Source organism: Lepisma saccharinum, chromosome 28 (assembly GCF_977018435.1).
Source record: "Lepisma saccharinum chromosome 28, izLepSacc3.1, whole genome shotgun sequence".
In the NCBI taxonomy this organism is placed as follows: Eukaryota; Metazoa; Arthropoda; class Insecta; order Zygentoma; family Lepismatidae; genus Lepisma; species Lepisma saccharinum.
This window is the reverse complement of record NC_139256.1, coordinates 11,096,105-11,110,945: the sequence shown is the minus strand read 5'-3', so window position 1 is coordinate 11,110,945 and position 14,841 is coordinate 11,096,105. Positions and strand designations below refer to the sequence as shown.

Genomic DNA, 14,841 nt, shown 5'->3' with positions numbered 1-14,841 from the left:
TTGGTTTATTTTATTTTGCATTTGTACTAGTTTTGGTTTGAGTTGGGTTTTGGTTTTGAGTTGGTGTTTTAAGTCCACTTTATGCACAGTAAGGCTAATCGGGACTGGACCTACAGTTTAAAGTGGAATCCGAACCACTTGTGCCTCCACCGGGTATCGAACCCGGGACCCCTTGATTACAAGGCAATGATGCTACCACTGCGCCATGGGGGAGGCCCATTACTAGTTTTGGCTAATCACAAAGATGGGGATGAGTGAACTCTCACTAACACCCATGCCCAGGCCGGGATTTGAACCCGTGATCCCTGGCATCGTAGCATGCTGTGCACAGAGGTCGGCCAGAGTTTCTAGGAAATAAATGAAACTATTAAGATTTCGACTCCTGTCACCTTTACCACTTTTTTAAAAATAGAAATGATGTTTTAATCTGGCGTGGGACGGCCAAGTTGTTTAACTTTTAATTTAATATCTCATAGTACTTTGGAAAATGGTGTATGAAATAATGCTCTAATCTGACTCATCTTCACTCACTACCCTTCCTTTCACACACCATCGGACACTTTCACTTCCCTAAAAAGAAAAACGCTGAACCAGTAGAGTTACCGAGTCGAACTCTGTATTCTTGACTTGCTTTCTTTATAATTTGCACCCCAGCACGGCAGATGGTACATCAACAATTGGTGTTATTAACAACTAAAATATGATTATTTGCTAAATTAACTGTGGATCAACACTTTTTAAAATTCAATGCAAGAAATTGAATTGAATCTCCAAGTGAAATTCTTATACTGATAGATTTTCTGTGTGATTTTTCTACAAGAATTAAAGTAAAAAATCCTCATGTGATGTGAATTCCCTTTGATATTTAGACAATTCTTTTTTACAGAAAATGACTTCAATATTGTCATCGTCAGTTGCAACACGTGTGTGTCTGTGTGCGTGAGAGCAAGGGATATATCTTTTCTTAAGGAAGAAATCGATAACATAAAAGTCAGGATGGCTCTTTAGGCGCATCTATTTAAATTGTTATGTAAGTTTGGGAAGATATTACGTTTGTTCTCGCCAAGTATGCAGGAAAGTATCTTTCTCGCGAATTACTTCTCCAACGAGTATTACAAATCGGTCAGGATTAGTCACTTCTCTATGAAGTTTACAACACAATACGAAAGCTCTTGCGTCATGCCAGCCGAAAATGGTCGTTTCCTGCGGAGGCTTTTTCATGCCTCTGCGCAAGGGCCACACTATGCTGGCTCGGATAGCCCAGAGCAACTAAGAGAACAGCTGGAGATGCAGTGCAGGAATTGATGTGGTCGTAAGCTCGAACGCTTGCGAGATTCAAATATCCTTTTTCGTAAACTTATTAATTTAACCATATTTTGGCGAAGCAAGTGCTTTTTCTGAGGATAGAGCAATGGCACGGTGACTCTCCCATTGGAGCCACCACTGCCGTTGACTGGAATCCTGGTGGGAATTGGAATGGGGCAGGGACCGATAAAGTTGTTAAACCTACACTTCCTTTTCGATTTCATTATGAACTAAGCTGCTACCTCAGTGTTGATTGGTTGATTGATTTAGTTTAATTTTACTTTGTTTTGCACCACTTTTTGGCAAATTGAGAAGATGAGGATGAGTTATGGATGATATGAAATTGATGAAGACCGTCGCAATTATCACCCACCCATGCACAGGCTGGGACTCCTGTCATTGTAGTGTGCTTTCAAACACCATCGGACACTTTCACTTCACCAAAAAGAAAAACACTGAACCAGTAGTGTTACCGAGTCGAACTCTGTATTCTTGACTTGCTTTGTTCCATGAAAGACAGGGTAAAATAAACCAATCTTAGGAACTCTGAATTTTTGTCTGCAATTTTAGTAAACAAAGTTGCATTAATATTACCCCTTTCATTAGATTTCTATGACATATGACCACTCCAACATAAAGGTTGGCTCACAATTTCGAAACTTGATTTGAAAACTGCAGTCTGAACAGATAGACACCTGAGCACTGACTGGTTACTGTAAGCAGCTTACTATACAACTGAAGAGAATCTTAACTGAAATTCGGCACTGCAAAAAAGGAAGTGCATTGAGCTTGAGCAGTGACATCGTTAAGTCAAAGATTTCTGCAACACAGTCTTGTAACTAGATAACTTTTGTATTTTTGGGAGGGAGTGGTTCAACTTAGTTGTTTTGGGAGGGAGTGGTTCAACTTAGTTGTTTGAGTAAAATGAGGATTTTTAAATTACATCTATGCATTTAAATAGTGTTCATCTCTTCTTTCCAATCTGATTCTGGGACATTAATAGGGGAGACCGGGGTAATTAGAACATGGGGTTATTGGAACATGTTAATGTAGAATAATTTAAAACGAAAAGACTGGTGTAATAACATTTCATACCTATGTACCTACACTAAACCTACATGCAGAAAATTTGTTATTGGAATAACTACACAAAAGTAAGTTTTATTTGACTTTTATTATACACCTGCAAAAAATGATGTGACGCATGTTTGGTGTTTCTCTGCTTCTGCATATACTGGATGTGAATGAAAGAACCCTTGCAAAATTTTCTTCACCCCTATAATAAAACATAAGGGCACACATCTTTTCATGTGAGTTTGGTTGTCTATGGGCATTTTGCCTGGTTTTTATAAGCAAAGTTCTTATTACCCCAAAAATTTCTCCAAAGGGGTTATTAGAACATTGCGTAATTTGCTTGATTTTGCTTGGGGTAATTAGAACAGTCATGGGGTAATAAGAACATCATCTTGAAATACCATGAATATGACAATAAAAATAATACATTGTCATAACAACATTTGAAAATGGTTAGGCTAAGTTCAAAGTTCCACATTTGTGCAATATTTATAATAATTTAGTCATAACAGTTATTTTTGACTGGCAATATGAAAAACAAATATCTTCAATCATATGTGTTCTTTCAGACAAGAAAGATATGATACATTCAAATTTATAATTAAATTTATTGAAATTGTGTACATTTGCATTGGCATCAAGGTTTATATACAAAGGTCAACTCTTTAAAATTGTACAATGTATAATATAATGTCATACTTGGTATTTTGTATCAACATTCAAAAAACGGTAATTGTAATCATTAGATAAGTATATTGTGATATACATAGTAAAATAGAATCAGAGGATGACGATGTAGTCCTATTCAAACTGGAAAAGTACTACGCTGTATATTACGAGCGAAAGTGGTATGTTGGTAGAATTATTAAAATCTCTAATGGCCAGTCTAAAGCAACAATCAAGTTTCTGGAGGAAAAAGAAACTGGCAAGTTCGATTGGCCACGAAGACCTGATGTTGAGGAAATTGATAGGAAGTTTATATTTTACGGACCTTTGGAGTTAAATGGAATCGGTCCATTTACCCTTCCATTGTATGACATCATTAAGAGCAAGTATGAAGCTTTCAAAAAAGAAATCAAACATTCAAATCAGTAGATCTACTGGTGCCAAACTGACAAATGTTAATATGGGTCAAGTGTTCTTTGGTGTAGCTTTTGTCATGTAGCCTATATTTTATGGTTTCATATATAATTGTTTTTTGAGACTGATAAGCTTAATTTCTGTATATATTAGTTTTTCACGACAGTTAAACCTGTTAGTGTAAGTTATCTTAAGTGTTTTTAGAAGTATTAGCACTACTTGTTACAAATTGGAGTAAGTTTTCCTCCAAAAAAGATGCTTTTTTGTACTTTTTCTAATTGATATACTAGATTGTACATGTAACTATTAGAAGTTTTTTCTTTACTACATTGTAGAATGGCCTGTAACCTTTCAAATAAATCATAGAACACTGATTTTCATTCACACATGTTTGCTTCACAGCTGGGAAATTGAACTTTATGAAAAAAGACGTTAACTTGGGATTTTATTTAAACAAGCATTGATAACTCCAGAAGAAGTAGAGCTATTGTGTTCAAATTTGCAGGATAAATGAGACATTTATATATGATGTTCTTATTACCCCAACAGCAATCTAAAGCTATTCAGTTGAAATTTCTAACTTATGTTCCATTAACCCCAAATGGGGTAATTGGAACAATTTTATGGTGTCATGACAATTTTTTTTTTTGGACGAGTATTTGCAATGCAGGTATGGTCATTATTTTTTTCAAAAATATACAAAAGATGTTCTTTGAAATGGTAGAAATTTTTAAAAAATCCATCAGTAACTTTCTGAGTAATTTACAGTGGAACTTCTACAGGCTGTTTCCTGTTCTAATTACCCCGGTCTCCCCTACATCTCAAAGAAAGTTTTTGTGACACCAGGACAAATTATACCATTCTGAGACCGTCCCTGAAAATCTGTGGTGTATAACAACCCTAGATTAGTTTCGCTGAAATAAAAATGTTAGAAATGTAAGCAAATGGTTAATGGATTTATGGATAGAAAGCAATAGGATGTTTAAAATGTTTTTATCTGCCAGATAATGTTCTGTAAGAGTTTGGGAAAACAGAATAGCTATTGAGTATTTAATTTCTGTCTTTCCACAGTGTGTCTTCCAATTCGGTGCCGTAGCTCTCACCTCCCCGCCAGCTAAACTAAGCATTGCGGAGATAAGCGAGTTTCCTGCGGAAGCAGATCTTTATTATGAAGCTGTAGAGGGCACCACTGTGTCCTTGCGATGTGAATCTCCGAACAGCAATCCTCCTGCTTTACTTCAGTACCTGAAAGATGAGCTCCCATTACACTTGTCACCAGGTAAATGAAGAAGAGCTGTGAGGGAAAGTATTTGCTTGTATTCTAGGGTGTTTGGGGAAAAGGCACAAACCATGATTTTCTATTTCTTTCATTTGTCACATTGAATCAATTAAGGAAAATATTATCAGTATAATTTTGTATTGGATTGTGTAAAGATTCTAAACAGTGAGGATCCAACCTGTATATCATGCCTGAAATGTTTGCTATTAAAAGAATAAGTGTGCTCTAAAATTTTATTTTTCGATTTAAGTGCTTTTTCCTGAACAGCCTAGAATTTTGCCTTTAAAGTTTAAATTGTAATTGTAATGAGAATTCATTCATGAAGTTAGAAGAAAATGAATAATAATTTCAAAATTTTATCAAAAGATTCCGGAAATATGTGAATGTAGTTGGCCACCACTTTGAACAACTCGTGTAACACAGGTTCGTACTCATTATGCAATATAAATGTAATTGCCTGCGTGCTAAAGATATGTGCGTAAAAATAAGTGGGACATTTCAGAATGAAAATGCCTGCATCTGTGCCATGGCTAAACATCTGCAGTCACGCACTGTATAATGTTTGCAAATTTTCTTATTTGTAAATGTGTATAAGAACTCTTTACCTTAACTAATTGTCTTTCAGGGCTCTCATTATTCTTTTTGTAAAAATAACTCTTGACAAAGATGTGTGAGGGGAAAATAAAAAAAAAAAATCAGGTAATATAAGTAAGATATTTCCATTAATAATGTATTAATATACAATACAGTGTACGTAAATCTACTTTAAGTACACTGGATTGAAATTGTAGTTGTAAGAAAAAGCTGTGTATCATGAGCTGTGCATTTACTTCTGAACCTCAAATTGTGTTTTGCGCAAGTCACTAGTTGGAAGTGCAAGAAGGCTTTCACAGGAAAGTCAAAGATTGTATTCTACTTATGTTAATGCCAGTAGAAACAAACATAGGTGTCAGTGTCCACAGAATTACAAAGATGTTGACTGAATGGTTCAACACCCCTGTGACACCCATGTTCATGGAATACTAAGCCAAAGTGTTTATTAGGGCTGAGCCGATGCCAATACTGCTCGGCTGAAGTTTTTCCACCGATACCATTGTTTTTGAGGAGCTAAAAGCATGTCCAAAACCAACATTTCTTTCTTTTCAAAGGTTCCTTCACTTTTTCCAACTTGCCTTTGGTTTTGAAGAAAGGTGAAAAAACAAACGAATTTGTCCATTTGTTGTTTGAACATGGACTCAAGTTCCGTGAACAGCAAGTACGTGACAAAGATCCATATGCAGATAAGACAGGACGTGAAATTATCCCCACAGGAGTTCCTTCGAAGCTTTGATCCTACAGATGTGGCCTTGTGTAACAATAATCCCAATGAGGTCCCTGCAGTCAACGAGGCACCTGGTGTATTGTGGACATCTCTCTTTTTAAGATCCCCCGCAGTCAAAACAGTCATCGCCCACATGAGTGGTGGACGTGTCCCAGACATAGCATATTCCTGGAAATTCAAATACCTGGGCTAATCCCCCTTTTTCTTTTCAACTTTAGACTTTTGTTTGTCCTGACCTGTATAACTGGGTTTCAACAGGCATGTTTCGACATGGGGAACGCAGCAAGGGAATAATTTTCTATGAACAACAGTTGATTGCACTTACTTTCTGGAAAGTGTAGTGATGGGTTTGGATTTCCTTCCATGTCAAGGGATAGAACTATGCATTTAATTTTTTTAGAAATCATTTGCCGTAAGTATATATGTCGAAAGTAAAGTAAAGTAACGTAACGTTGGAATATCACTGTACCAAAGTCAATCACCTGATGTAGAAGTAAGAGACTGGTAAGCTTTCATTCTCTCCTTATACTTTTTTTTTGTTAAAGTTCATAAAAGAGACAAGGTAGGTTTTACATTGCAGTTTTACTGTTACTTTCAGATGTCGTGTCCGGGGCTGCTAAATCGCCAATTATTCTTGTGTCCACGGATGATTTAATGTCAGTTTGGGAAGAGTGATCCCTTAGTTTTAGAGGAAGTTGAAGGGGCATGATCTCATTTTTCAACATTGGCGGGGGGGGGGGGATGATCGCCTTGCTCGTAGCTTCTCATAATATTTCTCTCATATTTGAAACATCTGATCAATTGTCACTGATCTAAAAAGGACTGTAAAGTTGAAATGCATCATTTCGTAGGTTAATTTATTCACCGCAGCTTGTCAGAAATACATATCTATAAAATGTAATAATAATTATACTCATACATTATATATATTCCTATATATACATATTTGTATATATGTAATTAGTAATAACTAGCATTTGTTATTTTAAATTGGAATTATACAAGTATCGGTTCAAAGCGGTATTGGCTCAGCCCTAGTTTTTATCCAACATTATCACATTTTTATTTGAGTATGCTGTGTGTACGTACATAAGATTAAATATAAATATTACACATTTTTCTTTTCTAATGCTTTTGCAGGTTGGACAAGAGTTCTATCCACAGGCAGCCTTGTCTTAAGCAACGTAACAGCAAACGATGCCGGAAGCTATTCGTGCATGGCTTGCAATACTATAGCAGGTCGATGCGCAACGTCAAAACATCACATTCAGCTCACAGTTGTGTCTGCAAGAACTAAAAGAAGTCCATATTTTCTTGCAGAACCAACAAGTAGTTATACTGTTTTAGCAGGTAAATATCTATTTCCAAGTTCAATATGTTTTCTCTTGATTTCTTCTGAAGCATGCTAAAAAAAAGAGTTGCTATTTCAGATAAGTTTACATCTTTGTAGGGATTGGAAGTTTATTCACGTTATTTTGCAGTACCTCCCAATGGCCTATTGGTAAAGTTGTTACCTTGTAATCAAGGATCCTTTGGTTTGATTCGTGGTACAGGCACATTGCCTTACAGTTTGGCACACACTTAACAGTAGATGCACTACGTATAAATTTGCAAGCTCGAAAAGGACTTGAACCCTAGTAGTGTTGGGCATTGCTCTACCAACTGAGCTACTGAGCCAGCCCTACAACAGTTTTGTTTTAAAATTTTCACAGATTCAATTACTAAATAGTTATAATATTAAAACAGTGTTATTTTAACCACATAATTCACCTTCACTGGAAAAATGTCAGTATGTATCAATAATTAAATATTTTTTCAATACCAGCACCATTGATATTGACCATCATTTTTTGTTGAACTGCAAGAAACTTCGTATTGTTAATATTGGTATTGGAATACAAAGAACACTTCTCTTTTCACATTTTCTGGTGAAGGTGTATGTTTCGTTTCTATTAAGGGCACACTTAACACTTGTTTGTAAGAATATCAGTATGTCCAATAAACAATCAATAACACTGTTTACAGTATAAAAAAGGGTTTGTAGTAATTATTTTAATTTTTCAGGTTCTAATGTAACGTTGGAATGTGCGCCATCAGGAAATCCACCTCCAAGAGTGTCTTGGAAGAAGTACGGTGGAACACTGCCACTTAAAAGAAGTGAAATTGTCCCAGGTGGACTGCACTTGGTGCATGTAGCACATGGAGATGAAGGGACGTACATTTGCGAAGCGACAAATGACATAGGGGAAACGTTAACACGTGTTGCCATGGTCGAATTACAAGGTAGGTACCAAAAAAATTATTCTAACCAGTGTTGCCGCATGATGGAAAATTCGATGAAAAATACTAAAATTTCAGGGATATTTGCAGACATCATACTCAGTATAGATTATATTAGGCTCCAATTTTCTATCCGTCATTGTTTGCTTATCCTTCATATTTCTACTCCTTTGAGTATAAACTTGCATATCTATTATATTTCTATTTTGCGTCACTTTTTACACTTTCGGTTATTAGCAACGATGAGGATGAATGATGAACTTATGAATAGGGCAATGGAACAAAGACAAGTTTACGTTACAACCATTAGGCTCATGTGATTATTTCACACATGAAAAAACATGGGCCAATGAACATTTTACTACTGCTCTTACTAGGGTGCAAATTTTTGCCTTTTTTCTTCCTTTGTAGTGAAATATATAGGCTTTAATGTTTTAAGTGCATTTCATGGTGTTTCTAGTCCAAAAACACATTTTAATAGTGCCTATAAATGCCTATTTTGCTTAATGCCTATTCTACCATTTTGCTTACTTGAGCTATTTTTATGCGCCTTTGACTTTCCTACATTGCAGAAGGTAAAACTTTTTTGATGTTGAACTGTCTAAAATTTGGTATTCGCCAGGTTTGAGGCTCACAAGAGATGTCAGATCTTTGGAAATACCAAATGTCGCTTAATCTGGGTGAGCAATCTGTTGGTAACTCATACTTGGACAAAACGATGCCATTAGATTGTCTGGAGTCAATCAGTACCCATTTGCTTTGTTGTGTGTCTGTGTGTGTGTGAAAGGAAGTAGATGGTTATCTGTGGAGATAATAGTGTTCATGTGTTTAAAATTACCAAAGAATAATGCAACCAAAAGTGTATTAATTGAAAAATGGATTACTGCAGAAGCTTGTTTTACCACCTACAGAATTATTTTTTTTATTTAACGTCTCTTTTCTTCCACTTTTGGCTAATTGCGACTATGAGCATGAGTGTTCATATGATGAAATTTATGAAGGAACACTTGCAAAGACCACCCATGCTTAGGCAATGACTTCCACCAACCCCCCATTGGGTACGTCCTGAGTATAACTGTACATTGGAAGACTAAAATTCAAATACATTCATATTCAATGTCGATTATAATGTCTTCTGTATTTTGGGGTGTCTTTTTAGTGCCTTTTCTTACTTTATAGCACCTTTTTAAGTGCCTATTGTCATTATTTTTTGTTTTGCCCACCTATTTGATAGGTTTTTAGTGCCTATAAATCTGCACCCTAACTATTACATATCATTTATATGAAGGGAAAAATTGGGCAATAAGGGAAATTTACCCTTTGCAAAGGGAAATTATGCAATCAAATTGTGGCAATACTGCTTGTAACATGTGGTTCTGTGACAAAAATAAATTGTGTGTTTGGTAGAGCAGGAAGAAGCCCATTTTGAAGATATTGTGACAAATTATTGAGAAATGTTACCTCCATTTTTGGCTAATTATGATGATGAGGGTGAAAGATGATTAGATTAAATCGATGACTGGATCTCACAAATGGTCAGGACTTGAACATTTGATGGGTTACACCACTCAAAATGCTCACTTACCATGGCGACAGAAAGCATGTTACATTTTGCTAATTATTTTTTTTTCAAAAGAAAATAGATATACTTTGTTCCTTTTAAATACTTCATGCCTATTTTGTTTAAGGAAATTATGATTTTTAAAAATTCATTGTATTTACTTGAGAACCATGTGCACTTTTTTAAAACTAAATTTGAGGTAGAATATATGGGTGCAGGGCTTAAATGGGTACAGAACACACTATTGAAAATATGTGGCTATGCAACCCATTATACACATTCTAAAACTGAAACTATTCTCCATGGTGCAACAGCTTTCTGAGGGCCAGTGCCACAGCCTGTCAAGTGGCTTTTCATTTGTCCCATCATTGCTGTTTCCTGGCTTTTGAGACTGAAGCTTGTACTTCTTCTTTTCAAGCAGCTCCCCAATACCGAAATCAAACCTGGAACCATTTCCATCAAAGGCAAGAGCACTAACCACTTGGCTATGCACTGTTCTGATAGGTGTCCATGAAAATGGTATTTACAGAGCAAAAGGCTCTGTAATGGTGCATGTTAGAGCATGCAATGTTAAGTGGACATTATCTATTGTCTAGTGCTTCTACCTATTTTAACACTAAGTTTCAAGTGAGCACAATCTCCAGGTGAGCAACATCCAACTATTCCATGGTGCCCCCTGGAATTTTATACTGTTATTTGCTCCATTTAAGATATTTGTATTTTTCTGAGGACGAGGCCATATTTGATATTTGCTGCAGTTCTACACTGGGATGTCTTAAAGAATTTTGGACTATTGCTGCTATCATTTTTCTCAGTGTTCGATTTGGTTCGTATAGTCATGTTGCTTCATTGTATTCTATGTGATTCATTCCATGCATGTTCGACTGTTTTCTACTTCCCCCATGTAAGCTGTCCTCATTCACATGGTATGTTAAACATGCAGTTTTTGCTGGCTTGTATAGAGTTTTCTGGCTTAGTGTTGTATGCTTCTTAGGATTGAACCGGTGAATGTTGTTCTAAGTTGTAATTTAGACCAAGCCCTGCAATCCTTTCATACTGTGCCTTTTGAGTCAGTTTTGTATCACTGTGGATGGCTCTCTTATGCCCATTTGCACCAATGTTGCATAAACTCTGGGAGTTTGACAATCCACAGGTCAGAGTAACCCTTGGGTCAAGATCATTTTCCATTGCGCCAATGTGAAAGGTATAGCAGATCGCATGAGTCACAAAACAGTTGCTTTACTCTAGAATAGTAGCTAGCCTCAAAGCAAGTGCCTCAATGTCATACGGACATGTGATCAGTTACCTGTTTCGAGAAGGCATGAGGTCTTGCAGGTGGTGCAGTGGTAGGATCGTCGCCTCGCAATCAAGGTCTCCTGGGTTCGATACCCGGTGGTTCGATCCCACTTTGAACTGTTGGTCCAGTCCTGATTAGCCTTACTGTGCATAAAGTGGACTTAAATCACCAACTCAATCAATCGAGAAGGTGTGGTTCTACTCGTAGTGTGGCTGGATGACAGAAAAAAGAGAAAGGATGGAGGTAACCTGACATTGGTATCTGCTGTGAACAGTGACAAGTGACTGCCACAAGAAAATTTCAAGCATGTGGTAAAGTTGAGGAAAGGTATTTACGTGAATAAATTTTCTACATTATTGCAGCTTGCAACCATAGTAAGTAATGTTTGTAGTAGATTTCGATATATACGTACATCTATCTCCACTTAGTATTCACTATTGTTTTGTGGATCGGACTGTTCCAGTTTCTCTGGTTACTGGGTGTATGTTTATCTTTGCATAGCACATACAATTTTTACAAACTTCGTAGACAGCAGAATGTGCACAGTAAACATCTACCAAAGTATATATTTAATAACATACACATTGTTTCTTTTTTATCTTCATTTTTTACATTTATTTAGTTTCGAAATTCTGGAGTGATACATTACTGGTTGCATGTGGCAGCAGCCCTGCATGTGAGTTAACTCTGCTTTTACTCACCGATCTCTGAGGGTAAAGTTGACCTCCTTTTACTCCCAGCTTACCTGATGTTTATATTGGTGCAACAGATATTCAGCCGATTCGTGGGTTAACTTTGAGTTTACTCTTGCTCCTGAGCAAATTGACGTTGGTGCAAACAGGCATTGGCTATCGTTTGCAGATACCCATAGAGTTTCATTATGGTGAGTGTTTCTGTTCTTGTCTGAGTGTTGCTGGATTTGAGCAGATTCTTCTGGGCCTTGAACTTAGTCAGTGTATTTATGGTGTTCTTTGTACTCTTGGAGTGGTTTGATTTGTAGGGTAGGTATCTCCCACTGTGTGTTGTCTTCCTATACCCAGATTTCCAGACCTATCCACTAGGATATATTGCAGGTGTTTGTTTTGTTCTTTTTTCATACTGAACCTAATTGATGATAGAGAAAATCTGGCAGACTCCAACGTAACAAAATAGTGCTCTTGCCTGTGGTGTGAGAGGTCCTGGGTTCAGTTTCTGGTGGGAGCCATCAACAGTTTGGTGTTGACCAAGCATCATGAGAACAATTGGGAAGCCAGACAACAGCAGCAATAGAACTTCATGCACTGACCACATGACATCCAATGAAAAGTCACTTACAGGGTTTTTGCACCATGGACTTCAGTTTTTAGAGAAAATCTATACCTGGGGCAGGCCAGGAACTGGCCACCATTCACAGTGCAGAACGGCTATTTTGAAAGCCCTGTCCCCCCCCCCCCCCCGGCTACTCTGGGGATGAGGGATTTGGGATTTTAAACTTCGCTTGTTGCCAAAGTAGGGGGCAGCGGTAGGTCTAATTGGCTGTTTGACAAGTATATTTGTAGGTAAACGCAGCAAAGCATGTCACTGCCAGAAAGGCCGGTTCCCCACTGGGAGTTAAAGTGGCCTCAATCTTCTAGTATGTGTTCTCCATATTACCAATGTATCCGCTGCATATCTAACCCATGTTTAGGTTGAGTACTTCTAGTTTTATTCTGAATTAATAAAGTACAGAATTGTGGATACCAATTATGTACCAAACTACTGACATGTCATTATTATTCAGTATGCAGCAGTTCCTATTGATCAATTGGTTTTATCTCATTGTTTTGTTTGCAGAGCCACCAGTTATAACAAAGGAACCAGCAAACACAGATGCAAAGGAAGGAGGTGAAGTGAAGCTAAGCTGTGATGCGATTGGCCAGCCCGAACCATCCTTCACATGGGTATTCAACGGAGTGCCAGTGGAAAATATAAGCGGCATAGACACTTCAGGTGAATTAACATAATTGCAAGTACATGGAGAAAGTTTTGATTCTGAATCTGCGTAGAATCCTTCCTAGAACATTTTTGTGCATTTGCTACTGTTGATATTTTTGAAACATGAACCATGTTTTAAATGAGAAATTTTCAAAAATCTGAGATACATGTCCAAGGACCCGTACAAGATGGGTTCAATTTGGTATAGTGTCAGGCATACTTTTCCTTGACTGTTTCAAGCAAATATTTTAAATTTGTTTGCTTTGTTTACAAATAATGTTCTGTTATTACAGTAAAACTTCTCAATAACGGACAGGCCTGGGGGGAAAATAAATGTACGTTATTAAGAAGTGTCCGCTATTCAGAAAGAAGTGTAGGATGTTGCACAATAGGATAAGCATATTACAGTACGTACTTTACGAACATAATGTTTTTTTTTTCCATACATTCAAGGAACAAAATACTGTACTACATACGGTGAATTTAAATTTATTAAAGTATCCCTACATACATTACAAATTTCAAAAATAAAAATACAGTACACGTAGTGTAATCCTTTGTTAAATTACTGTAATCAAAATGACACACTTCTCAAGATAACCACAAAGGATACTGTCCGCACTTTTAAAAAGAAATATGTTCGGTGTAACATGAAACAATGCATGCTAGTTTGAAATACTGGCCATTGTTGTGTTGAATTCCAGGAATTGCGACCGTTTTCTTTCAGGCTGTCCGTTATTAAGAATTTTTTTTTTTTTCATTGGGGAGGTAGTTTTCAGTGTCCGCGTCCGTTATTGAGAAGCAATATTGCCATTAAACCCCATGTATTTTTGCCGGGGAAATTAAAAATGTCCGTAATTTAGAGGTGCCAGCTGTACTTTTCTTGACACCAGTCCTCAGGAGTGCCTTGAAAATATATTGAATTGGGTAAGTTACTAAAAAGGGGGTGGGGAGAATGTGTTACGACCATTACTTTCGTTTCACAAGTAACATGTTACCATTACTGTTTATATAAGTATAACATATGTTGTCTATAGTCCATGTTTGTTCAGTATAACTTTGCATGCCCAAGTTTGAAACAACACAACAATGTAAGTTTCGTCCTGGCAGATAAATCTTGAATTTGAATTTAATTTTGTTTGGTTGAATCAGCACTTAGAGGCTATTTTGCATCTGTAACGTTATACAGGGTCCAGCCCCTTACCAAAACTAAAATATTAAAACATTCTGACTTCAGTTAAAAGCTGAGGCTGTAAAGGGCACTCAGCACACACAAGGTCAAAACACATGACAACACAAATAGTCCTACGAAGATTATACTGGCTGTAGGTCCAGACACCAGAGCCTCGTTCGTCTGCAAAATGCAGTCCAGGGTGTACTACGTGGAAGAAAGGTTGACAATTGGTTGTACTACATGGAGACATATAAATCCTCTAGTTATGAATTTACCTATTGTCCATTTTTTTCCACTACGAAGTGGATGTAAACAAAAGCACGTGTTCTGGAGAAAGCCAGTACAGCCCTATTGGTGGATTCTGGCAATAGTCCCTCCGCAGACCTTTTGCACCCTGATAGATAGTCCATTCAATCCCGTCTTGAAACTAGAGTAATACAGCATTGTATGCTGTTCAAAGCATTTACTAGCCTTATCCTTGTTTATGAATTCATAACCATTCTTTAGTAAAGCACCT

The 14,841-nt window shown here is 36.9% G+C and overlaps 1 protein-coding gene across 2 annotated transcripts in view; it reads left to right on the top strand.

The window, feature by feature from the left end:
* Window positions 1-14,841, top strand: part of boi (brother of ihog) — a 109,879-nt gene that overhangs the window by 66,282 nt on the left and 28,756 nt on the right. For both annotated transcript variants that reach the window (XM_083114078.1, XM_083114079.1), the window contains exons 4-7: window positions 4,531-4,738; window positions 7,200-7,409; window positions 8,124-8,342; window positions 13,010-13,165. In XM_083114078.1, the coding sequence (XP_082970204.1) occupies window positions 4,531-4,738; window positions 7,200-7,409; window positions 8,124-8,342; window positions 13,010-13,165 (793 nt within the window). The remainder of the gene's footprint in view (window positions 1-4,530; window positions 4,739-7,199; window positions 7,410-8,123; window positions 8,343-13,009; window positions 13,166-14,841) is intronic.